At 45.5% G+C, this 27,401-nt stretch overlaps 1 protein-coding gene across 2 annotated transcripts in view; it reads left to right on the plus strand.

The window, feature by feature from the left end:
* The first annotated feature begins 392 nt into the window (after positions 1 to 392).
* LOC144684915 (deformed epidermal autoregulatory factor 1 homolog) overlaps positions 393 to 27,401 on the plus strand; it is an 84,099-nt gene continuing 57,090 nt past the window's right edge. Inside the window, exons 1-4 of one of the 2 annotated variants that reach the window (XM_078549326.1) lie at positions 393 to 549; positions 8,834 to 8,928; positions 20,111 to 20,240; positions 25,664 to 25,810. In XM_078549326.1, coding sequence (XP_078405452.1) covers positions 432 to 549; positions 8,834 to 8,928; positions 20,111 to 20,240; positions 25,664 to 25,810 — 490 coding nt within the window. In that variant the 5' untranslated portion in view covers positions 393 to 431. Of the gene's footprint in view, positions 550 to 8,833; positions 8,929 to 20,110; positions 20,241 to 25,663; positions 25,811 to 27,401 lie in introns of those variants that run through there. The other variant, XM_078549327.1, reaches the window with a different exon arrangement.

Consider the following 27,401-nt stretch of genomic DNA (forward strand, 5'->3'; position numbering starts at 1 on the left):
CCAAAATAAAGTTCAGAAAAAACACATGTTTCGCCAAAAGTTTGTGCAGCTAAGTCACGCCCCCTCCTTCTCGGGTTCGGCAAAGATCCGCATCTCCCGCGCCGGCGGGAGTGTTCGGCATCACTCGGGCCGGCGGGAGTGTTCGGGATCACTCGGGCCGGCGGGAGGGTTCGGGATCACTCGGGCCGGCGGGAGGGTTCGGCATCACTCGGGCCGGCGGGAGTGTTCGGCATCACCCGCGCCGGCGGGAGGGTTCGGGATCACTCGGGCCGGCGGGAGGGTTCGGGATCACTCGGGCCGGAGGGAAGGGTCGGGATCATTCGGGCCGGCAGGAGGGTTCGGCATCACTCGGGCCGGCGGGGGGTGGATCGGGATCACTCGGGCCGGCGGGAGAGTTCGGCAGCGGCCGGTCGCCGCTCGGCGAAGAGGCGATGGAGGCGAAGGGAATCGGCATGGAGTCGCCTGAAGTGACGGCAGTTTCGGTGATGGGGGAAGAGCAGATCGACATCGCCGAACAGCTGCCGAGTGCGGACGAGGGCGGCTTCGCAGGCGAGTGTGGCCGCGAAGGGTGAGGGGAGCATCGGCTGGATGTGAAAAATAAAAGGAACCGGGCGGGCCCTGGGGCAGATACAACAATAAATAAAATTAAATAAAGCGAGGTAGTGTCGGCCACCCAGCCGGTTTAGGCTCGGGGGGTGACAGGAAAAGCCGAGCGGAGCCGAGCAGGCCCGAAGGGGTTCGGCTGCAGCTGTCGTTCTCGGCCCGATGCAACCGGAATTATTTTACCGCCGACTGATATTGAGTGTTTAAAGGTGGTGGAATCGCCATGCCGGCGAAAACAAATCATTGGTTGGACGAGCGGGAGATGGTGTCGGGTAGATTTTGGGGGAAAGGGGTGTGGGGGGAGATCTTAGGAGGAGAGGGGAGGGGAATGGGGGGAGATTTTAAAGGGTGGGGAAGGAGTGGGGCTTGAATTTGGGGGTGCAGGGGAAGAGGTGGGGGGGCTTGATTTTGGGGGGGTGGAGGGAAAAGGGTTGGGGGAGATTTTGGGGTGGAGGGGAAGGGGTAGGGGGTGATTTAGGGGGAATGGAGGGGAAGAGGTGGGTGGGAGATTTTGGCATGGAGGGGAAGGGGTTGGGGAGAGTTTGATGGACGGGAAGGGCTGGGGGTTTGCAGGTGGGGATAGATGGTGGGGATGACTGTTGGATGGGATTGTGAAGTGTGTTCTAGTACTTGCGAGGGGAACTGGGTGGAGGGTGTGGATTGAGAGGGGAAAAAGTGGTACAGGAAATAAGGGGATATGCATCCCCATGGGGTGAGCAGTGAATTGTCTGAGGTGTAACTGTGGCTCGGGGACAAGGTGCGATTGGGATGAGGGGGAAACCAGGGTCCAGGTGTACTGAGTTGAGGGGACATCCAGGAGAATAACAGGGTTTGTGGCAAAATGGAAGGGGGTGTTGCATGTACAGAGGGGGAGTGAGAGATTTGTGATCAATGCTATGAACCTTCAGCCTGGGTTCCAATCCATAGAGTAATGTTTGATGCCATAGCATTCTTCCTCAGGTGAAAATGCTGGCAGGTGAACAAGCAAATTCGAAATATTTTTGAAAAGTTAATAAATTTATAGATGGAAAATTCTTGTGTGACAGGGAACTTAGCAATAAACTGAGAGAATATGAGCAGAAGTATGTTCAAGTGTCAGGGATTTCTCACTCGGCTCATTGTATTGGATTATATTGGTGGCAACATGCTTTGAAGTTATCTGATGTTGATAATTCACCACCTCCAATTATTCCCGCAAGTCATGGCTGATTGCAGCTCCTTCATTCTCATGTTCAAAGTGCTTTCTTCACACTTGACCCCCAATTTGGAGGTATAGAATCTGCAGAGTTTCAATTTTTGCCCCTGGTATTCCCAGATGGTGTCCTAACCAACATCTAACCAGGCCCATCTCTGTGTAGCGTCCAAAATTGGCACTGGGCAAATGTATCCCCCAACTGATGTGGACACCAAATATTAGACCACAAGTTCAATGAAGGCTGCTCCTGGCCCACAGGGGTTTGAGGACCTGGTCTGGCTTCATTCCAATTCATTGACCATTCATTTGCAGTTTTGATTGTTTGACTAGAATTGATGGGAACGTTTTAACTGCGCACCATCATATTTTACTAGCACACAGTCACCCTAGTTATCTGAATCATAGGAATTGTTGGGACCTTCTCTTGCCAGATAAGTTTCCCCAGTCTTCTGGCTCTTGAGTTGTTTGCATATTGGTTCACTGATGTCCTTTTTGAAAGGAAACCTACTGTCCTTACCTGGTCTGGGCCTATATGTGTTGCACTAAACCTGCTTGACTCTTCACTGGAGTGAAGGAGCTAGTTGCTCAATTGTGTCAAATTCATTACATGATCGAGTGACACCCTGCATAGCCCTCACTAACATTTTGGGACTTGCGCCAAAGTTGGGAGGTCTGTCCCACAGATTAGTCAACCAACAGCCTGATGTTGGTTAATAGTTAAAATTCTGTGAGTGTGCCAATGCCCCATGTCTTCACCACCTTTCCTGGGCGTACAGATAGCCATTTGGTAGTACAAAACTTGAGTCTTGTGAAAAAAGACACGTTGTCAAAGCTTTTTGTCTAGAACTCATCAGGACAATTCGAAAGAATATCAAATTGTAAAGGGGACAACAATTTATATTGCACGAGAAGAGAGTGCTGATTGGTTGGCAAGTGAACTCTGATTGGTAGAGGCGTTGTCATGGAGAATGCACCAGTTAACTGATAACTCTCAGTTGACTGCCAAGCTTTGTTTAAATTCAGTAGCTCGCAGTGTGGCTCACTTACACATGCTAGAAGCTACATATATTAATACACAGGGCCCTGTCCTTTGTAGACAAAAAGAACATATGCAAACATTGCGCCTTTTTCAACTAAACAAAATGGCATATTCTCCAGGGCAATGCCTTGACCAATCAGAGTCAACCTGCCTGGTTTGAATTGGAACAAAACAGTTATCAGTTAACTGGTGCATTATCCATGGCAACAATGCCAACAATCAGAGTTCACTTGCCAACCAATCTGTAAACTCTTCTGATGTAGCATAAATTATTGTTCCCTTTACAATTTGGTATTCTTGCAAATTGTCCTGATGGGTGCAAGACGAAAAGCTTCAGCAACATGTGTCTATTCCTGGGTATATTCTGTCCCACCAGCAGGGCAGACCCACCAGAGATGGTAGAACAGTGTTTACAGTTGGGAGGGAGTATCTCTGAGAGTCCTCAACATTTATTCCACACCTCAAGGTCTCATGTCAAGTCAAACATGGGCAAGGAATCCTCCTCTGATTACCACCTACTGCCCTCAGCTGATGAATCAGTGCTCCTTCATGTTGAACACCACTTGGAAGAAGCACAGAATGCAGTCTGGGTGAATGACATCAGCATCCATAATCAAGAATGGCTTGGTGACACTACCACTGATTGAGCTCGCCGAGTCCTGAAGGACATGTCTGCCAGACTGGGCCTGCAGCAGGTGAGAGAACCAACATGAGGGGAAACACCTATTGGACCTCATCCCCACCAACCTACCTGTCGCAGATGCGTCTGTCCATGACAGTATTGGTAGGAGTGACTACCACATAGTCCTTGTGCAGCCCACACCTGTCGTCATGCTGACCCTCCATCTTGTGTGACACTACCAATGTGCTAAATAGGATAGATTCAGAAAAGACCTAGCAGCTCAAAACTAGGCATCCATGATGCATTGTGGCCATTAGCAGCAGAAGTGTATTCAAACGCAATTTGCAACCTCATGGCCCAGCATATCCCCCACTCTACCGTTATCATCATGCCCTGGGACCAACCCTGGTTCAATGAGGAGTGCAGGAGAGCATGCTAGGAGCAGCACCATGCAGACCCGACAATGAGTTGCCAAGCTGGTGAAGCTATAACATGCATACTAAACTGTTGAAGCAGCATGCAACATACAGAGCTATGTGATCCCATGACTAATGGATCAGATCAAAGCTCTGCAGTGCTGCTAAATCCACATGTGAATGGTGATGGACAATGAAACAACTAACAAGAGGAAGAGGCTCCACAAACATCCCCATTGCCAATGCAGGTAGGAACCAGCACATGAGTCCAAAAGACAAGGCTGAAGCTTTTACGATCATCTTCAGTCAGAAGTGCCTAGTTTTTAAAAAATTCATTCATGGGATGTGGGCTTCGCTGGCTGGGCCAGCATTTATTGCCCATCCCTAATTGCCCTTGAGAAGGTGGTGATGAGCTGCCTTCTTGAACTGCTGCAGTCCATGTGGTGTAGGTACACCCACAGCGCTGTTGGGAAAGGAGTTCCAGGATTTTGACACAGCGACAGTGAAGGAACTGTGATATATTTCCAAGTCAGGATGGTGAGTGATTTGGATGGGAACTTCCAGGTGATGGTGCTCCCATTTATCTGCTGCCCTTGTCCTTCTAGATGTTAGTGGTCATGAGTTTGGAAGGTGCTGTCGAAGGAGCCTTGGTGAATTCCTGCAGTGCATCTTATAGATGGTACACACTGCTGCTACTGTGCGTTGGTGGCGGGGGGAGTGAATGTTTGTGGATGTGGTGCCAAACAAGCGGACTGCTTTGTCCTGGATGGTGTCAAGCTTCTTGAATGCTGTGGGAGCTGCAATTATCCAGGCAAGTGGGGAGTATTCCATCACACTCCTGATGTGCCTTGTAGATGGTTGACAGGCTCTGGGGAGTCATGAGGTGAGTTACTCGTTGCAGGATTCCTAGCCTCTGACCTGCTGTTATAACCACAGTATTTATATGGCTTGTCCAGTTCAGTTTCTGGTCAATCGTAACCCTCAGGATGTTGATAGTTGGATTCAGTGATGGTAATGCCATTGAACGTCAAGGGGCGATGGTTAGATTCTCTCTTGTTGGAGATGGTCATTGCCTGGCACTTGTGTGGCACAAATGTTACTTGCAACTTGTCAGCCAGCTTCAGTATCTGAGGAGTTGTGAGCAGTACTGAACATTGTGCAATCAACAGCGAACATCCCCACTTCTGACCTTATGATGGAAGGAAGTTCATTGATGAAGCAGCTGAAGATGGCTGGGCTGAGGACACTACCCTGGGGAACTCCTGCAGTGATGCCTTGGAGCTGAGATGACTGACCTCCAACAACCACAACCACCTTCATTTGTGCTAGATATGACTCCAACCAGTGGAGAGTTTTCCCCCTGATTCCAGGTTTGCTAGGGCTCCTTGATGCCACACTTGGTAAATTGCTGCCTTGATGTCAAGGGCAGTCACTCTCACCTCACCTCTGGAGTTCAGCTCTTTTGTCTATGTTTGAACCAAGGCAGTAATGAGGTCAGGAACTGAGTGGCCCTGCTGGAACCCATACTGAGCATCAGTGAGCAGGTTATTGCTAAGCAAGTGCCGCTTGACAGCACTGTTAATGACCCCTTCCGTTACTTTACTGATGATCAAGAGTAGACTGATATTGGCCATTGGATTTGTCCTGCTTTTTGTGTACAGGACATACCTGGTCAATTTTCCACATAACCGGTAGATGCCAGTGTTGTAGCTGTATTGGAACAGCTTGGCTAGGGGTGTGGCACATCTGGAGCACAAGTACTATTGCCAGAATATTGTCAGGGCACATAGCCTTTGCACTATCCAATGCCTTCAGCTGTCCCTTGATATTGCCTGAATTGGATTGAAGACTGGCATCTGTGATGCTGGGGACCTCTAGAGGAGGCTGAGATGGATCATTCACTTGGCACTTCTGGCTGAAGATTGTAGCAACTGCTTCAGCCTTATCTTTTGCATAGATGTGTTGGGCTCTCCCATCATTGAGGAAGCTTTGTGGAGCTTCCTCCTCCAGTGAGTTGTTTAATTGTCCACCACCAATCACGACTGGATGTGATAGGGCTGCAGAGCTTAGATCTGATCCGTTGATTGTAGGATCACTTAGCTCTGTCTCTCACTTGCTGCTTTTGCTGTTTGGCATGTAAGTAGAACTGTGTTCTAACTTCACCAGGTTGACACCTCATTTTTAGGTATGCCTGGTGCTGCTCCTGGCATGCCCTCCTGCACTCTTCATTGAACCAGGATTGATCCCCTGGCTTGATGGTAATGGTCGAGTGGGGGGTATGCTGGGCCATGAGGTTACAGATTGTGTTCAAGTACAATTCTGCTGCTGATGGCCCACAGCGCCTCATGGATGCCCAGCCTTGAGTTGTTAGGTCTGTTTGAAATCTATCCCATTTAGCACAGTGGTAGTGCCACACAACACGATGGAGGGTATCCTCAATGTGAAGGCAGGACTTTGTCTCCGCAGCAACTGTGCGGTGGTCACTCCTACTGATACTGTCATGGACAGTTACATCTGCAGCAGGCAGGTTGGTGAGGTCAAGTATGTTTTTCCCTCACCACCTGCCACAGATCCAGTCTAGCAGCCCTTTAGGGCTCAGCCAGCTCGGTCAGTAGTGGTGCTACCAAGCCACCCTTGATGATGGGCATTGAAGTCCCCTACCCAGAGTACATTCTGCTCCCTTTCCCCCTTAGTGCTTCCTCCAAGTGGTGTTCAACATGGAGGAGCACTGATTCATCAACTGAGGAAGGAAGCATGATAATCAGCAGGAGGTTTCCTTGATGGGATCTAGGCTCAATGTTGAGGACTCCCTCCCAACTGTATACCACCGTGCCACCACCTCTGCTGGGTCCACCCTGCCGGTGGGATGGTGATAGTGGTGTCTTGGACACTATCTGTGTGATGATTATGTCTGTGAGACAGCTCTCCCAATTTTGTCACAAGCCCCCAGATGTTATTAAGGAGGACTTTGCAGGGTCGACAGGGCTGAGTTGTCATTTCCGGTTTCACTTTGAGTGGCTTACTAGGCCATTTCAGAGTGCATCTGTGACAGATTAAGGGCCATTTGATGGTTTTTTAATACAACAATCGACAATGGTTGTCGTTAGACTTTTAAATTCCACTATCTGCCGTGGCGGGATTCGAACCTGAGTCCCCAGAACATTACCCTGGGTCTCCTGATTACTAGTCCAGTGACAATGCCACTGTGCCATCGCCTCCCCTGATCCATCTCCGTTTCCTCCTGAGGTTCCCATTACATAGATGCCAGTCTTTAGCCAGTTTGGTTCACTGGACATAGCGAAGACTATGGACCCTGACAACATCCTGGCCATAGTACAGAACTAGCTGTGCCCCTAGCCAGGCTGTTCCTGGAGAGGCACAACACTGGCATCTACCCAACGATAGGAAATTTGCTCAGGTACTGTGTGTCCTGTCCACAAAAAGCAGGGCGATTCCAATCTGACCAATTACCCCTATCAGTCTACTCTCAGTCATCATCAAAGTGATGGAACGTGCCATTTACAGTGCCATCAAGTGGCATTCACTCAGTATCTAGAAGAACAAGTGCAGTAGATGCACGGGAACACGAGAACCTGCAAGTTCCTCTCCAACTCACACGCCATTCTGAGTCGGAACTATATCACTGTTCTTTCACTGTAACTGGGTCAAAATCCTGGAACTCTCTTCCTAACAGCACTGTGGGTGCCCCTACACCACATGAACTGCAGCGGTTCAAGAAGGCGGCTCACCACTACTTTCTGATGGGCAATAAATGCTCGCCCAGCTAGCAATGTTCATGTCCCAAGAATGAATAAAAAACATTGTATGGTCACTCTTGATTCCTGCAGTGAGCGCTGGATAGAAATTTGCTACTGTTCTCACATCCTGCACCCACCTTTGATCACGAATGGGTACCAGCGTTCAAATTTCACAAATAGATGGAAATATCGCAGAGGATGCAACCCCTCATTAGCATTTCATTCTAATACACCTGCCTAATTACGGGTGGGATTATTCAACAATGCAAGGAGTAGGGACGGGAAAGTGTGTGGGAGAGATTGTGTTTAATTGATGGGTGGGGAATATCACCACTGTATGTTCCTATTATAAATTAAAAGTTAATGCAAGTTTGACTTTCAGGTGACTGGCACAAATTCAGATTAGCAACACACAAGGTCCTTGGTCTTGATATGCAGCATTTCCATGATGGTCCTAGACGAGTGTCAGCGTTCCCAAGGAATCCTGGGAATGTGACAGTATTCCTGGCAGGGAGTCCTGGGGGTGTGTCCGTATTGCTGAGGGGGACAGGAGCGTGTCAATATTTCCAAGGGTGGGAGTGGGTGTTGCTGGAGCACATCCTTATTCCCAGGAGAGGTGTCCTGGGAGTGTGCCAGTGTTCCTGGGAGGATGTTCCTTTACTGTGCCAGTATTCCCGGGAGGAGATCTTAGGAGTGAGTCAGTATTCCCTGGGAGTCCTGGGAGTGTGCCAGTATTCCTGGGTGGGTGGGGGGACCGGGGACAGAGGATGCACATCCTGAGAATGTGTAGGTATTCTGGACGGTTGGGGGGGCAGTGTGCTGGTCCCAGGAAAGTGTCAGTTCTCCTGGGGTGGTGTTCCGAGAGTGTGTCAGTAGTTCTGGGGTGGTCCCAGGAATGTTTCAGTATTCCTTGGGTTTGGGGGGATGGGCTCGGGAATGTGTCAATATTCTGGGGGGAGGAGGGTAGGGATGTGCGGCTCCTGGAAGTGTGTCAATATTTCCAGTGAGGTCACAGGAGTGTGTCAGTATTCCACTTTACACTGACCTGCCAACATAGCAAGAAATAAAACAAATCCCAGCATTTTAAACCCAAGATTAGACTGCCTGATTGTGGCGCTAATGCAAGGAAGAAATAAGCTTATTATTTTTAACGGTGAAACACGGTTAATAGTTATTTTTCTACTGGTTTCTGGATTCCAGAAGTGACAACAGTGACTGTGGGGAATATGGCTGGACCCGCGGACAATGTTTTTACAACATCTGTTGCAAACGCCTCTATATCAGAACACGTGCTGGTAAGTGGTTTCATTTACTCATGCATCGGCTCACACATCCCGTGTTCTTCATCGGTTTAAATTTATTCTGCACTGATCTTGGTGATGTTCTTGGTTATGTTTGCTGTGTTGGTACAGTATATGTAGTAGTGATTCTTTCTCTGACAAAATCAGATTTCTATCAGTGTTAGTTGTAGCTCAGTGGGCAGCATAGTCATCGTGGAGTCAGAAGGTCGTGGGTTCAAGTCCCACTCCAGAGACTTTTAAAAAATTTGTTCATTGGTTGTGGGCACCGCTGGCTAGACCAGCATTTATTGCCCGTTCCTAATTGCCCTTGTTCAGAGGACAGTTACGAGTCAACCACATTGCTATGGATCAGGAGTCACGATCTAGGCCAGACCAGGTAAGGACGGCAGATTTCCTTCCCTAAAAGGCATTAGTGAACCAGATGGGTTTTTACAAAAATCAACAATGGTTTCATGGTCATCATTAGACTTTTAATTCCAGACTTTACACTGGGTTTCTGGATTACTAGTCCAGTGACAATACCAGTATGCCACTGCCTCCTCTTGAGGGGTTAGATAGGGCTGGATTTTCATGGAGTTGGAGAGACTCCGTGGAGGTATGAAATAGTGGGTGGGATCTGGATCTGGAAGTCCCGCACCCATTCCTGGGGTTTCCAGTTCTCGCAGCTGTGTGACGTAGAGCACACTCACGGCTGTTGCAAATCAGCCAGGCTGTTTAAAAGTTAGGAGAGAACAGCAAGTTGTGATTTTCACTCCCAAAATGTCCTCAACACGCAGTGTGTGTTCCATAACTTGTTGGCAGATGGTTGAATTTGAACATACGTATTAGGAGCAGGAGTAGACCACTTGGCCCTTTGAGCCTGCTCCGCCATTCAATAAGATCATGGCTGATCTGATTGTAACCACCTGCTTACCCCGATAACCTTTCACCCCCTATCAAGAATCTATTTACCTTTGCCTTAAAAATATTCAAAGGCTTTTTTCCACTGCCTTTTGAGGAAGGGAGTTCCAAAGACCCAGTATCCTCTGAGAGAAAAAATTTCTCCTCATCTCTGTCTTAAACTGGTGACTCCTTATTTTTAAACAGTGACTCCTAGTTCTAGATTCTCCCACAAGAGAAAACATCCTCTCCCTATCCACCCTGTCAAGACCCTTAGGAGGATGTGAGCAACTCTGAAGGCCTGAGGTAAAGGTTTCAAAGCCTTATATAAAGCTGTGTAAAGCAGCGCCTTAAAAGATTTACTTGTCTCTGCGATAGAGGTTGCCGTCTGATCTCAGGGAAGCGGAGGTGTGGCGAATGGTAAAGGGCAAGGATGCACCTGTGTGTGCTACTCATCATCATTCCTTGCATTGTCAGCCAAGTGGGTGACATTACAGACTGCCAGTCTCGCTGGTTGAGGAGTATGTTGTCCACAAAGGAGGGAAGGAAGGACGATTAAAGAAATGGGCACAGGACCTTCCTACATGCGGCACATAGAGGAAAGGCAGCATCAGCAGCGTGCAGCTAGAGCCAGGGTACCTGGCATGAGTTGCAGAGAGAGTAGCAAGAAGGTAAGCTATTACCCTGAGGAGAGGGTCTACCAGAACAGGTTCAGCTTTCTCGACATGACTGAAAGGCAGTATAGGCGAAGGCTTTGAATATCTCGAGATACGGTCAGAGACATCTGTGCTATGTTGGAGGCAGACCTCGAGCCTCAAACATTCAGTACTCAGGCCCTGCCAATTGCAGTCAAATTTGCAGTGGCCCTCAACTTTTATGCAGTTGGATCCTTCCAGGGCTCTACCACAGGCCTCTGTAGCATTCCGCAAGCAGCCACCCATAGATACATAACATCAGTCATGCCCTCTTTGCTAGGGTTGGGGAGCACGTTAATTTTCCAACAGACGTAGAATCTCATACCCAAAGAAAACTGGGGCTCATGTCAATAGCTGGCTTTCCACAAGTGTAAGGTGTGATAAATTGTATACATATCACTATCAAATACACATTGCTATCAAAGCACCATTGCAGGAGGTGCACAAATAGATGAATAGAAAGACTTTTCATTCCATCAACATACAGCTTGTGTGCATCCCTCTTCATGTTGCGTGCATACTTTCCTGGACGCTGTTACGATCCCAGCTGAGGTTATCCCTGGGCAAGCCTGATCCCAGGGGGAACTCAGCTTGATAGATGCTAACTTTTATTTGTTTGTTTAGATACTGAACAGAGGCACAGGAGTCAGCTGATGAACTTTTAACAAAAGAATAAAACATTTATTCAACAAGAAAAGATTAACTATATTACAATACTCCTTCACCTACAACTATACCTTTACAGATATACAGATTTATAAGGGTAACACAAGTTACAAAAGCTATCTTATACTCTAATGGCCACAGTAAGTACACAGTCCACATACCAATGAGCACTCTGTGGTCAGACACACCACACTCTGAAACCAAGTGACAGATGCCGCCTCAACTAGATGCTATTGGATCTGTCCTCAATTCCCCCCAGATTCTTGTCACACCGTGAGCCAACCAGTCTACTGAACTCCTTCTTTCACTCGAGGGTTTCCAATCTCCATTCTCCAAGAACTTGCCTTGGAATCTTCTCACAAAGGGACACTTTCTCTCAGGCACCTTCCGCAAAGGTTCACCTCCAGGGTTTCAAACTCTCTTTCTGATGTTCTTCTTCCCTGGGTTGCCACACGCATTCAAGCCGTCTTCCATGCACTCTCTCTCTTCTCACTTACTCAGCTGTCTTAAGTACTACAGCTCCATATGCCCATAGCAAAGAGTTACAGACCTTCAGCTGTCTCTTTGGATCTTCTGGCCTCATGCAAGCTGTTCTCACTTTAAATCTGCGTTATTTAAGCTTGAAGCTTTAACCTTGAAGCTTGGAGCCTTTCTCTGCCCCTCACTCTTCACTTAACAGGGCCTTTTCCAGGTTCCTGTCCTTCCTATGGCTAGAAGGTCTGCTTTGGACTTTCCCCTCTTCCACTCCCTGGATTTTGGGGTTTTTCCTTACCTTGGGATTGGCTATCTGTCCCTTCCAGGTGGCTTCATTTTTGCAGCTGCCTTCCGAACCAGCTTCCAAGTCAAACTGCTGTCTTTTTTCTTCTGTGTGTGTCTGTAGGAGAGACCTGTCTCTCTAGCCCCCTGTTGCTAGGCAACAGCCCAATTCTTCTATCCTTGTTTGTTTACCTTTTCTTTAGGAGACGTAAAACTCCTCATTAGAAATGCAAGCACCTTTTAAAGTGAAACTAAAACTCCATTTGACCTTTCTTAACAGATACAAAAATACAAATCAAACTCAAATACCAAAGCTAAAATTCATTCCTAACGCTTAGAAAATACAAATATAACTTATTTAAGCTATCTCTATTTTCTAACAATGCTGCCATGATTCTTTCATCTTGTGGGAATCAAATCTGCCGCATCTTTTTAGCCTATACCCCAGGTCCATAGCTGGCTACTGGGGGACAAAAGTTTCCCATTGAGGAGGTGGATGCATACTCCAGTGCACCAACCAGGATGGTAAAAGAACATTGTTATAATACCAGTCACCTTCAGATCAAGGCACTCATCGAGGAGGCTAATGGACTTTTAAAATGCATTTCCAATGCTTTGACCGCTCGGGAGGAGCACTGCAATATTCATCTGCAAGAATGTCAAGGATAGTGGTGGCCTGCTGCACAATATGGCACAGCGAAGGAGTGTACAGATGCAGGATCCAGAGCCTAGTGAAGTAGATTGCTTTTCGGAGGAGGAGCCATTTCCCTCAGATGAAGATGAGGAGGAGGAGAAGGGTGACATTGGGGGAAATGTTGAGAGGTGTGACCAGGTTACTTAGGGCCAGCTCAGCCCATGATGCCATAATCAACAGGGAGGACCGAATACAGAGATACTTCTACTAAGCAGCATTGAGGATCTTGCTTCACCTTCAGAAGCAAATGACTGGCAAGCTGTTGCTACATAAGTATCCTTGAGATCTTCCAGGAGATGCCCATTCCCCAGCAAGAGAGAAAATCTGCAAGTCTCTTTGAGACTCTCTGGCATCACAATGGCTGAATTCTTCACAATCAGAAGTCTGGATTCATCCATCTTGAGGGATTGACCTTGAGATGCCCTTTGATGGAGAGACCTGGAAGTGTACCCTGGAGACTGCCACAGAAGCGGAGATCAAGTCACCTCATAACAAACTGAAGCCTGGCCCCTATCTCAGGAGCGCACCTATGTATTGAGAGTTGAGACTCATCATGTGCACATATGACTGCTCGACTAACAGAAACGCTGCAACTCTAAACTATGCAGGATAAAGGCACCTGGTTGATGGCCAAACCATTCATTTACTTTCAGTTTAAACTGGCACCACTTTGGCACTTGTGAAACATCCACAATGGTCAGTGTAGCAACTCACCATGGTTCATTTTCAGACCGTGGCCTGTAATACCAAGAATGACAAGGGCAGTCAGCTCTCACAAATGCTGTATTCCTGAAAGGCATATGCAGTGCTGACCTGTGAAGTCACCGCTGTGCAGTGAGTGAGGATTTGCAGAAATCTTCCTGCCTTCACCTCAGGACTATGGGTGGGCCAGACGGATTGCCACTTATAAATTGGTCTACTCAGCACAATCTCCTGAAAGACACCAGCGAATGGAAACAAAATGGTCAAGGTGGGGGTCCATGATGTTTATATCCCACAGTTAACTGCTATCAGCACTGAAAGCATTAGTAAGCACTCGACTTTACTATGATGGGCTTGGATGGCCACAGTCAGGTGTCAGGGAGACAGCTGGCTGCAAGTGAAGGCAGGAAGATTTCTGCAAATCCTCACTCACTGCACAGCGGTGACTTCACAGGTCAGCGGTGACTTCACAGGTCAGCACTGCATATGCCTTTCAGGAATACAGCATTTGTGAGAGCTGACTGTCCTTGTCATTCTTGGTATTACAGGCCACGGTCTGAAAATGACACTGGTATATGCTCAATCTGCATTGCCCTCTCCTCCATTGGTTTAATGAGCCTCGGGTTCGCATGCCCACCCCTGGTCCATGCCACCTCCTTGGAGTTTTGCGTTCTCTTCTGAAAGTAATCAATAAAGACAGATTTAAGGTAATTGAATCTGGCATCCAAGGAAGAGCCTGATCAATTTGGCAGTGTGTATTCAGATGCCATCCATTAATGCTTGGACATACAAGAGCATCATATCCATTCAGTCATCGTTATTGATGGGGATGTCTGCGCCATTTGTGTCCCTTCTAATGCCTCAGTCAGCTGACACCCAAGCTAGAGATAAATGTGTGCTTCTGTCAAACAACTTGTCTTGCCTGAGTGCAGAGGTCATTGCTTGTGGCACTATATCCAAGATCTTTCATATTCGCCTGTTGTGCTCACTGTGGCCGCTATTGCCTGTAAAGCTCTTTTCATATGGCTGGAGGGTTCCTTCCATCGGTTGGTTACAGGATATCCTTCTGGCTTTTGACCCCCTGCACCAAGATCTCTAGGTCCTGGTCGCCGAACCTGGGTGCAGCTACTCCATGAGACTCACTCACACAGTTCCTCTAGGACATTCTGTCATGACAACGAAGGAATCATATAGATGAGTATGGATTCTCATTTTCTGCAGCACCACTCAATACCCATGTATAATCACATGCTGGAACCTTAATCTCGAGTTGTGCACAGACTGGTCTTGTTGGAGGGTCTGGGCATAGATTGGGTGGATTGTGCTTGTGTGTAAGCACCCTAAAATGTCATGGTGTGTTCTAGAGCTTATAGGATCCTGCTGTATTATTCCCTTGGGGTCACACTTGCTTGTAAGGTCAGTGTGCTGATGTAAAAGTGATAGGCGAGGCACTTTTGGGTGCCCACACTTGAAAATGTGATAGGTGAAAGGGTATGTGGCAGGACATTAGGGATCTGCTTGTGGGGTTCTGATAGCAGCCCCTGAGGTGTAATGCTTATTTCACTTGCTGTACAAGTGTTGTGGCTTGCTGCAGCTGCAGACATCTACATGGCTTCGTGTGGCAGATCTTTGCGAACAGTGAATGACAGATGTGTGGACACTCTTTACACATTTACAAAAGGCAGACATCACAATCTAAAGTTTCCTACAGAAGGCTCATGATGGGCTATCTTTTGCATTAGTATCCAGTTGGCCAGAATTTACTTTTACTCACATGACGGCATTCTGAAGTCTCCTCCCACACAGTCTTCCCGAATTCTCCTGACTCCTGCTACACGCCTCGGCTAAAAATCCAGGCCATAATCCAAAATCTAGGCTGACGCTCGCAGGCAGTACTCAGTGAGTGCTGCATTGTCAGAGGGGCAGTACTGAGGGAGCGCTGCACTTTTGCAGGTGGGATCTTTTTGATGAGACTTTAAACAGAGGTCCCATCTGCTCTCTCAAATGGATGTAAAAGAATCCATGGCTTATTTGAAGGAGAGCAGGAGATCAGTGTCCCCTGATATCCTGGTCAATATTTATTCCTTAATCAACATCACTAAAAACAGATACTCTGGTTATTATCATTGCTGTTCGTGGGAGCTTGCTATTCAAAAATTGGCTATCACGTTAGCTAAGTTCTAACAGTACTTCATTGGCTGTAAAGTGTTTTTGGGACATCCTGAGGTTGTTACATGTGTTATATAAGTGAAAGTTCTCTCTTTATTTAAATGATTGGATTTGTTTATTTATAATTTCCTTATATACTATTTTGCTCTCTGTCTCCTTCTCCTTGATGTGGCTACAAGGTTCCTGTTCCAGTCTTGCTACCTACTTTATGGCTGGTTCCCAGAATTAGTTTTCATCCCTCAGTTCTCATTCCTATCCACAGAACTTCCACATAATCCTCATCTAGCTCAGGTGGCTCCCTCCCCGCCCTATTTGACATAGGATGTTAAACCCCTCCCAGTGCTTTTCTACCTCTGTGAAGTGATTTATTGTATCCCTTTGACATTTTTATTTTTTGAATATTTATCCAATTACCTCTTCCCTGAATTAAGGGCACTGTATCTGAATGCTCGAAGCACTCGCAATAAAACAGATGCATTGTCAGCTCAAATGGAAATTCATATGTGTGATCTAATAGCCATTACAGAGATCTGGCTACAAGGAAACCAAAACTGGGACCTGAATATCCATTCAGGAAGGACAGGAAACTGGGAAAAGGTGGTAGGGTAGCTCTGTTAATTAAAGAGGACATTAGTACTGTAGTGAGAGATGACCTTAGTTCTAAATATTAAGACATAGAATCAGTTTGGGTGGAACTAAGCAACAGCGAGGAGCAGAAAACAGAGTTGTTTATAGGCCACCAAACAGCAGTGGTAATGTAAATCACAGTATAATTAGAGGTGCGTGTAACAAGGGTAATACAGTAAGCATGGGGGATTTCAATCTACATATAGACCGGGTAAACCTAATTAGTACTAATATGAAGGACGAATTCTAGGAATGTATGCAAGATTGTTTTCTAGAGCGGTACATTGAGGAACCAACTAGTGAACAGGCTATTTTAGATCTAGTATTGTGGAATGAGAAAGGGCTACCTAATAATCTTGTTGCAAAGGAGCCTTGAGGAAATCGTGACCATAATATGATAGAATTTTAGATGAAGTTTGAAAGTGGTGTGGTCCAATCAGAGACTAGGGTCTTAAAGCTAAACAAAGGAAACTATGAAGGTATGTTTGGCAAATTGGCTATGGTAGATTGGGAAACTACTACATTAAAAGGTATGATGGTAGGCAGGCAATGATTAACATTTAAAGAACTAATGCATAGTTTACAACAGAAATACGTTCACTTAATGCACCAAAACCCAGCAAAGAAAGTTGAAACCGTGGCTAATGAAAGAAATCAAGGTTTGCATTAGGTCAAAAGAAGAGACGTGTAAAATCGCCAAAAAACGGTAAGCCTGAGAATTGGAAGCATTTTGGAATTCTACAAAGGAGGACAAAGAAAAAGATTAAGAAAGGGAAAATAGAATGAGAGTAAACTGGAGAGAAACATAAAAACAGACTGTAAAAGCTTCAATAGGTATGTAAAAAGGAAAAGATTAGCAAAAACAAATCTGGGTCCATTATAAGTGGAGTCAGGAGAATTTATAATGGGGAATAAGGAAATGGCAAAGAAATTAAGCAAATACTTTGTGTCTGTTTTCATGGAGGTAAATACTAAAAACTCCCAGAAATAATGGATAATCAAGGGACTAGTGTAAACAAGGGGCAGGATTCTACGTCCCATGGGTGGGCGCATGCCTGACCCGATCAGGTGTAAAATCACGCGCGATGACATCGGGCGAGCATCCTGACGTCATTGCACACTCGCGCAATCTTTTGGTCGGCAGGCCCGCGCGAGAGTCAGCAGCGCACCCGCCAACAATTAAGAGGCCTATTAAGGCCCTTTAGCAGGTAATTAATTTGTATTTTTCGCTGCCTGCTCAACCGTTCGGTTGGCGGGCGGGCGACCTTTGCATTTCTTACTAAACCTCATCCATGGATGGGATGAGGTTTCCGATGGCAAATAAAAAAAGCAGAAAAAAATTTTCTACTTAACTTCAAACATGTCCCTCTTCATGTGACTGAGTCACATGTGGGGACATGTTAATATCATCTTTTAGAACTCTATTTTTGTTTCTCCAATTCTTCAGCTCCCTGAGACAGCTCCGTGCCCTCAGGGAGCTTTCAGCGCGTGCTCCCGCAAGCATGCGCATACTTCCGCACTTGCCCTCCTTTCGCATCCCCCCCACCCCAGCAGTGTTGAGCTTTGAAGTGCACCTTTCGAACTGACTTGCCGTTAGTTGGCCAGCCAGCGTGAATTCGCAGTCGGGGGCCGATCGCGGGCTGCGAACCTTTCCCTGGCTGCTCCCAGGTCTGCCCGCCGCGCCCGCCCGACGAAGGGAAAATCCTGCCCAAGGAAATACAAGATATTAATATTAATAAAAAACAGCAGTAGATAAATCCTCTGGACCTAATGATCTACATCCCAGAGTGTTGAAAGAAGTGGCTGCAGAGCTACTAGATGCATCTTTCAAAATTCTATAGATTCTGGAATGGTTCCTACAGATTGGAAGGTCGCAAATGTAACCCCACCATTTAAGAAAGGAGAGAAAGAGAAAACAGGGAACTACAGACCTGTTAGCCTGACATCAGCAGTGGGGAAAATGCTAGAATCTGTATTAAAGGATCTAATAACTGGACACTTAGAAAATAATGGTAGGATTGGGCAGAGTCAGCGTGGATTTATGAAAGGGAAATCATGTTTAACAAACCTGTTGCAGTTTTTTGAGGATGTAACTAGCAGAATAGATAAGGGAGAAATGGTGGATGTGGTATATTTAGATTTTCAGAAAGCTATCGATAAGGTTCCACACAAAAGCAAAGGAAGCTTTGTTCTGACTCGGGAATGCCTTATACTGATGCTGTCATTGTCAGGCATTACTCAATTGTTCCACTGTAATGTAGGAAAGTCACCATTAGAGGGCATTAATGTTCAGCTTTCCAACCCAGACTCTGGACTGAGGGCAGGCTGTGAAAGACCAATATTCTCATCAGCATGCTGTCAGGCTCAGGATTTCTAGAATTCTCTCTTTTCTCTTTATAGAACATTAGATGTTTGGATTAGAGATTACATCCCTGAAGTTTTATAAAACTCATTCTAGAAATTTACAGTGTAGAAATTATATGGGGGCTACAACCTAAATATTATGTAGAGATAATAGTTTAGCAATTACATAGAGTTAATAGAGTAGAAATTATATGGAGGTTAAAGTTTAGAGATTACATGGTGTTTGAAGTCTAGAATTACATACATTATTACCTAAGAATTTCATAAAGCTTAAAGGCTAGAAAGTAGACAGGATTACAGCCTAAGTATTAAATATGACACTACATGGAATTACATGATTACGGTGTGGAAATTACAGACCAGAAACACGTTACTAAAGCTTTAACACTTTCACATAATAGTCCTCTGTTTTCCTATTTCATTGGAAGTGTTTACCCCTTTACAGTAAGTGGTGCCTGTATTAAAGCAATAAGGAGTATTATACTACAAATTTTAATCACTCACTGATTTCACAAGCAGTAATTTCTAACTGTCCTAGTTGATTTGAAAAAAAGTTTATTCTTTTTCTATGACTCTGCTGTGTTCATCCCTGTTGGTTATAAATATACAAAACTAAATGCTCCTATTTTATGACTTACTTTTCCAGCATTGCCATGTGTCACACTCAAGCTTTCTCTCTCCCTACTTCTCAAACTGCCCCTGTTCCGTCATCCTCTGCCTATTCTTCTTTTTGCATTTCACACCCTCCAGCTCACACAGGAAACACTGGAGGGATAGAACAAGCAGGACAAAGGAATCATTTAAACAGAGTTGTTGATGTTGGGAAAATATGAGCAGCAACCTTTGAGTGCAGGAAGAGAGCATCAGATTGTGAAGCCCGTTCACGAGATGTGAGATACCTTAATGATTTTGAAATCTGAATGTAGCCATTGTTAAAAAATGTCGTAAATACTCAGCAGGCCTGGCAGTATATGTGGAGACATAAACAGTTAATATTTTAGGTTGATGCCCTTTCATCAAAACTGGGAAAAGTTCGAAATGAAATAGGTTTTAAGCAAGTGAAAGGAGGGAGGGTGGGAAGAAGAACAAAAGAGAAGGCCTGAGATAGGATAGAGCGCAGGAGAAATTAAATGACAAATAGGTTGGTGGTGCAAGGCAAGAGGGAGTGGTAATGGGATAAATAAAGAAACAAAAGATGTGTCTAGAGGGGCTGTGAATGGCAGAATGATGAACAACTGCTGCCTGAAAGTGAAGAAAGAGGAAAACAAGACAGTAAAACCAAAACCTGCCCAGTAAAAGGAAACAAAATGGGGGCAGAGATTTTTGATGAGTGCAGGTCTGAATTAGGCGAATATTGTGTGAAGTTAATGCCAAATACACAGCAAGTTCGTTAAGCAGCAGAAAAAGGTTAGAGTTTCGGTAATACTCCTCTGAGCACCCTCACGCTGTGAGTCTTACCTATTCTTTTCAGCTGATGTCTTTCTAAATTTTCAGTTTTAAGGTTTATAGTTTTAACTTTTAATCCAGTCAGTTCGGTGCTTGAGATTGGGGTCCTGACTTTCTTTGGGTGACCTCACAATTTGAGATTTCCTGCTCAGATGCTGCTTATTTTGCTTTTTCTCAGTCGGGAAGAACCACACTTCAGATCGGAGAAGGACTCCCCACCGACAAAGCAACGCTGATAGTCGTTCACACGGACGGGAGCATTGTGGAAACAACTGGATTAAAAACACCCAGCACACCCATAACTCCAGGTACTGTCCTGTGCTGATCGCTTCTCAGTACAATCAGGGGAAGGAAAGCTGGCGGGGGGATTGAATCATGAGAGCCACTGGAAGGGAGTGCTTTCTGGCAGCGGGGTTGGAGGGGAGTGGGTGAAAGTTTGTTGAGTGAACGGAGATGTGCTGCGAGGTTACTTCTGATTAAAGCTCCAGTTGTGCCACTGACAATCTAAAGCACCAGCCACTGTCCATTTGTCACTAAACAACCCAACTTTCAGCTGCCCCTCCTCACGATCACCCCGAGCTAGCACTGCTGGCTCTGTATCCCGCCTTCTTCATAACAAACAGCAACTACTTGAATTTCTGTAGCAAAACATTCCTAGGTGGCTCACAAGAGCATTATCGAATAAAATTTGACACTGAGCCACATAAAATGATATTAGGACAGGTGACCAAAAGTTTGCTCAAATATGTGGGTTTTGAGAAGCATCTTAAAGGAGGAGCGAGAGGCGGAGAGGTTTAGGGAAGGAATTCTAGAGCTCAGGGGCCTAGGCAACTGAAGACATGGCGCCAATGGTGGAGCAAATAAAATCAAGGGCATGCAAGAGGCCCAAATTGGAGGAATGGAGGTATCTCGGAGGGTTGTAGGGCCGGAGAAGGTAACAGAGATAGGAAGGGGCGACACCATGGAGGGATTTGAAAATGAGGATACCAAGGGAGGGATTTTCTGACTCCACCAGCAGCTTTAATATAGATTCTAGCATTTTCCCTACTATTGATGTCAAGTCTGCAGTTCCCTATTTTTTTCTCTCCCTCCTTCCTTAAATACTGGGGATACATTTGCCACCTTCAAATCTGCAAGAACCATTTCAGAACTTTGAAAGATGCATCTAGTAGCTCCGCAGCCACCTCTTTCAACACTCTGGAATGTAGATCATCAGGTCCAGGGGCTTTATTTACTTTAAGTCCCATTAATTTCTCTAGCACTATTTTTTACTAATATTAATATTTCCTTGTTTACACTAGCCCCTTGATTATCCATTATTTCTGTGAGGTTTATAGTACTTACATCTGTGATGCAACTTTCAGGGTCGATAAAGGAGAACCAGTAGATGTGGTATACTTGGATTCCCAAAAGGCATTCAGTAAAGTGGCCACACAAAAATGTTGATATGCAGGATAAGGATTCATGGAGTTGGGTGTTAATGTTATTAGCATGGATGAATGATTGGCTAATGGACAGGAAGCAGAGAATAGGAGTAGACATGGCATTTTCAATTTGGCGGGCTGTGACTAGTGGAGTGTTACAATGATCAGTGGTGGGGCCTCAGCTATTATAATCTTTATTCGTGACCTGGCTACATTACTTAATCTCTTCAGTTGTCAGTTTGTTGACAACACAAAGCTGAATGGGAATATAAGCTGTGAGGAGGACACAAAGAGGCTGAAAAGAGATATACACACGTTAAATGAGCAGGGATCAAGGTGGAAAATGGGGTATAATGTGGGAAGTGTGAGGTTATTCACGTTGGTCACAAGAATAGAAAAGCAGAATATTTTTTAAAAGGTGTGAAACTTTTAAATGTTGATGTTCAGAGAGACTTGGGTATATTTGTACAAAAAACACAGGAAATTAGCATGTTGGTACAGCAAGCATTAGGAAGGCAAATGTCATGCTGGTCTTTATTGCAAGGGGTTCGAAGTGTAAGAATAAGGAAGTCTTGCTACAATTGTACCGGACTTTGTTGAGACCACACCTGGATTACTGTGTGCTGCTTGGGTCCCCATATTTTAGGAAGGATATACTTGCATTGGAGGCAGTACAGTGAAGGTTGACTAAATTGGTCCCTGGGATGAGGAGGTTGTCCTACGATGAGAGGCTGAGTAAATTGGGCCTGTACTGTCTGGAGTTTCGATGAGTGATTTCATTGAAACATATGAAAGATTCTGAAGGGGCTTGAAAGGGCAGAGACAGAAAGGTTGTTTTCCCTGGCTGGGGAATCTAGGACATAGGGGCACAGTCTCAGGATGAGGGGCTGATCATTTAGGACTGAGATGAGAAATTTCTTCACTCAGGTTTGTTAATCTTTGGAATTCTCTATCCCAGAGGGCTGTTGATATTCCATTCTTGAGTATATTCAAGGTTGAGATAGACAGATGTTTGGTCTCTCAGAGAGTCAGGGGATATGGACAGTGGGCGAAAAAGTAGAATTGAGGCAGAAGATTAGCCATGATCGTATTGAATGGCAGAACACACTTGAGGGACCAAATGGTTTATTCCTGCTCTTAATTCTTATGCTCCTACTAGGGCTGGAGCAGGGCCAATTAAAGAGGGATTTATTGGAAGTGAGCAAAGCTATAACAGGGTTTCATGGGTAAATAGTGAAAAGGTATTTCCACTGGTCAGCGACTAGGTAACAAAGACGTGAAGTCAAGGTTAGCATGAGGGGTAAGGAGACAGAAAAAGGAATCTGTTCATACAGAGGCAGTTTGAATATGGAATACATTGCCACAGGCCAGAGGTTTTTAGTCGGCTGTATTATACAAGGAGGAGTGTTCATGCAGTGGATGTTGAGGGTTTTGTTATAGACAGACACTGTAGGCAGAATTTTATGGACATAGCAAATAATTGAAGTTTGAGACAATTTGCAGTTCTGGAGCCCGCACTTCTCGACAGCGTACCGCCGGTGCTTTTACAGGAAGTGGTCTACTAATCAGCTGCCTCTGCATTTGCCATCCAGTTAAGGATGGTGGGTGATAGGCATGACATCAGATGGCCAATTGCAGGGCCTGAAGGGATGGCCAGCTAGCAGATTCACTGGAAGAGGTGAGCATTGCTCAGGCAGAGGGAAACCTTGGGATCAGCTTGATTAGGAGGCATACTCAAATGGGCTCAGACAGAAAAGGAAGATGAAAGCCCCAAACTGACAAGGCTAGAATCTATTTGATTAGAGTTAAGAAGCATTACTGGGTATATTCTATAGGCTACCAACTAATGGGAAAGATATAGAAGAGCAAATTTTCGAGGAAATTGTAGAGGTGCAAAAACTATAGAGTAGTTATAATAGGAGAAATTAATTATCCTAATATAAACTGGAATGGTAATAAATAAAGGGCAGAGAGGGGGAAGAGTTTCTGAAGTGTGTTCAGGAGAATTTTCTAGATCAGTATACTTTTGGTCCAATGAGAAAGGAGGCATTTCTGGATCTGGAGAATGAAGTGACAAGTGGGTTGCTAGGGAAAGATTTCAGGGACAGATAAGTTGGAATCAAAGATTGGTAGGCAAAACTCACTGAACAGTGGGCTGCCTTTAAAGTGGAGATAGTTTGGATACAGTCGGGCTACATTCCTAGTAGACGGAAAGGTAGGCTTATAAATAGTAAAAGGGCGGTTAGCGGAGGAGTGGGGGTGATTGGGGACCAAAAAGGGGATTTAAGCGTTGAGCAGAGGGCATGGGGGTGCAGGAGCACCTGTCTGCTTCTGGTGAGTGGATTGCCAATTCTACTGATAGCCTGCCCCTATGCGAGACCACATAGGGAAGCTGTCCCAATGGGGTTTTCCCCTTTTTTCCAGTACCCCCACCTCCAAGCACGTGACAAAATTTCCCCTCTGTATGAACCTATGTCATTTCAAGAAAAAAAAGCAGATTATCTGGCCATTATCTTGGTTCTGTTTGTGGATTTTTTTGTGGGTAACTTAGCTGCCACATTTATTTAATTACAACAGTGACTATACTTTGAAAGTATTTCATTGGCTGCAGAGAGTTTTAGCATGTACAAAGGTTGTGAAAGGTACTATCTAAATGCAAGTCTTTTGATCCTATTGTGTTTACTAGTCTGCTGCTTGAATCAAGCAATACAAATGGACACAGTGGCCTGTATTTTCACAGGGTTGTGAAGACCCCGAGGACCTTCCAAAATGGTGGGTGGATCCAGAAGTCCCACCCCCATTTCTAATCGATCCTATTTTTGCCTTGGGGTGGGGGTGGTGGAGGAGTGGGGAAACAGGGGCAGGACGTGACTCCCATATGCGGCAATCCTGAACTCAGCTGGGCCATTTGAACTCAGTGCTGAGTTCAAACAGATCCCATTTTCACTGGAGCAAGGGCCTTATCCCACAATGTAGGAGCTATGAATCTTTGGAGAAGTTGTAAATGCTCTTGAAGGGTGGATAAGGTCTGTAGAACTGTCAGGTTATTTAAATGGACAGCCCTTTAAACATTGAAAGAACTGCCTGTCTGTGTCAGTGAGAGTTGAAAAATATCTGTTCTAGCAATTTCAATAGTTGTTTCAATAGTTATGTGCTATCATAAAGCATTATTAATGCTTGGCCGCTTTCAGCTACCTGTCATTGTCACAGTGCTGGGGTGGGGGTTGTAAGTTTGCAGTTGGATTCAACGATTAAACGATTATCTGTCTTTGACAGGGGTTATGGACACAAGTCTGTTTGTTTTGATAAATGATTAAGTACTTGAGGGCAATTGAATGTTTTGAATGATCTTTCATGAATGGATTTTTTAAATATAGTGAACTCTAATTGATAATTAGAACTTCATTTTATTTCATCTCAGCATGGCACCTGAGGCCTGCCCATGGTGGATACTGGATGAGTTAACATGGAGGGTGTAAGGGCAAAAAGTAGTGGGTGGGGGGGTCATGAGTTGCCACAAGGCTATAACGGGCCAAGTGGTTGGGTGGGGAATATGGCTTGAGTTGGCATTGAAAGTATGAGGGGCCATTGGGGGCGGGTGGCAGCATGGGTTGGCATGTATGGTCATGGGGAGTGGGTGGAGGAGTGAAGAGGGATGAGGGCTAGAGAGCCTAATGTTTAAGAAAACAACTAGGATGAAGTCTCAGAGAACCATGGCAGGCCTTTTAAACAGCCACTCGGCAGCCGCTTTGGCCGCCTCTGATCTTGTGTCTTGGGGGCAGCAGGCTCAACTCTATCCCACACCCGTCCCCCTTGGAATGAAGATCCTGCCATTTGGGGCACCTTTTTCTGAGGCTGGTGCAGCAAGCCAGGAAATTTTGCATTTCATGCTCCCCGACTCTAGAGCGAAAATCCAGGCCAGTGTCTCCAGTGATGTGTGCGAATTTGTCACTATCTCTACTGAGTCAGTCATGGTATTTAAAGGAAATTATGTAAACTGTTAAAATATTGGCCAGGTTTTGGAGTAGATAACTTTGATGTGGAGTTAGCACAGGTACGGCATGGCGGGTACTCATGCTGGCTTCTATGATCTACACAAACTAACTGGTTCCCAGGCATTCCAGACCAGAGCTGGTTACTTCCCATGTGGTTTTCTTCGTTTTGGGACTGAGAGACTATGAAATGTCCTCTGGAACTTGTTATTATCTGATCACTGCATCATCTTTTTTATTTGAAGGGACACTATTTGAATAATTGAAAAAGAAGGGTCTTTATGTTTAATGTTGTTTCTGTTGCTTTTTTACCAGGTCCACAGATATCTTCAACTCCTCTGACACAAGGCCCTGACAAAGAGGGAACGAAATACAACTGGGATCCTTCTGTGTATGAGAACGAGCTACCAGTCAGATGCCGGAATACTAGTGGAATTTTGTTCAAAAACAAACTAGGTTCAGGTGAGAAAATCCACAATTTCCTAGGGTTTTCCCCACCAATGCCTAGGTCTGGTGTAGGCTAATTGATAGAGATTGATCAATGTGGTTAGTCAAAGTCTCATGGTCCTGACCAGAATTCCTGATGATTGTTCTCTTCCAAAGGAGAACCAAAGTGCGATATTTTTCCACAATGAATATTTCTAAAGTGTAGATGTTGATGCAGTCTTCGTATTAAGTCAGTTCACCACCGGTCCTGTGCTGCAAGCACGGAACTTCGTTCTGTTTGGAATTAGCTTGGTCTGGGATTTGGGAAACTGACTGGGGGAGGAACCGGTTTGGGTGGGGATAACCAGCCTGGGTGGGGGCAACTGATTTGGATGAAATGGTTTGGATGGAGGGTTCGGGTGATGGGGTGGGAACCGTATTGGAGGAACCAGCCTGGTTGTGGGGAACTGGCCTGGGTGGGTGGAACCGGTCTGGTGGGGAAATCAGCCCAGGAAAACCAGCACGGGGAGAACTGACCTTGGTGGCGGTAATCTGTGTTCTTCAGTGGTGATGCCAGGCAAATCTTTCCAGAGGGAGTGTAGGATTGGTGAATTGATTGTATGAAAGCCCAGGAAATCTCAATATTTTAGAGCCCCCTGTACACCATGGAGGCTACTGGTAGCCCTAGGGATATCATTGAGCACTTAACCCTGTAGGCAATCTCTGAACATCTAGGTCAGCCTATGATCCTGGTCAGAGGATAATGAGCTTGAAACAGGGAGCGCCAGCTCTGTGTTTGGATCTCGTCATCAGTATCCATGACTATCCCAGGGTGTTGCGGACCATACAATCAGAATCAAACAGCACAGAAAGAGGACATTTGGCCCATTATAGCTGTGCTGGCTCTTTGAAAGAGCTGTCCAATTAGTCCCACTTCCCCATCTCTATCCCTGACCCCTGCAAATTTTTCCCCTTCAAGTATTTGCTTAACATTCATTTGAGAATTATTATTGAATGTGCTTCCAGCACCCTTTCAGGTAGAGGATTGTAATCATCGTAGCTCATTGCATAAAAGAAGTCCTCTTTTCCTTCTGTTTGGCTTTTTTGCCAATTATTTTAAATCTGTGTCCTTTAGTTACCAATCTTCCTAGCACTAAAAACAATTTCTGCTTGTTCACCGTCTCAAAACCACACGTAGTTTTGAACATCTTGAACAAATCTCCCCTTAACCTCTCTGCTCTAAGGGGACGAATTCCAGCTTCTCCAGTTCTCCGCGTAACTGAAACCCCTTATCCCTGGTACCATTCCAGTCAATCTCCTCTGCGCTCTCTCCAAGGCCTTAGCAAAAATGTGGTGCCCAGAACTGGATATAATACTCCAGCTGGGGATTAACTGGTGCTTTATAAAGGTTTTGTTTTAATTGCTTGCTTTTACAAGAGAATCTGAAATGTCATGTCCCCTTAGGTTAAGTGAGCTATAGCCTTTCTGAAAATCTGTCTGTTATCACTTAATTCTTTCCTGCCTGGCTCTGACCTCCAGCTGTGAGGTTCACTGGACTTTTTGTTATGCTAAAGAAGTTTGTTATCCTAAGTGCATCTTATTACAAGGCTGGAGATCTTTAATTGGC

This window comes from Cetorhinus maximus, chromosome 9, assembly GCF_964194155.1.
Source record: "Cetorhinus maximus chromosome 9, sCetMax3.hap1.1, whole genome shotgun sequence".
NCBI lineage: Eukaryota > Metazoa > Chordata > Chondrichthyes > Lamniformes > Cetorhinidae > Cetorhinus > Cetorhinus maximus.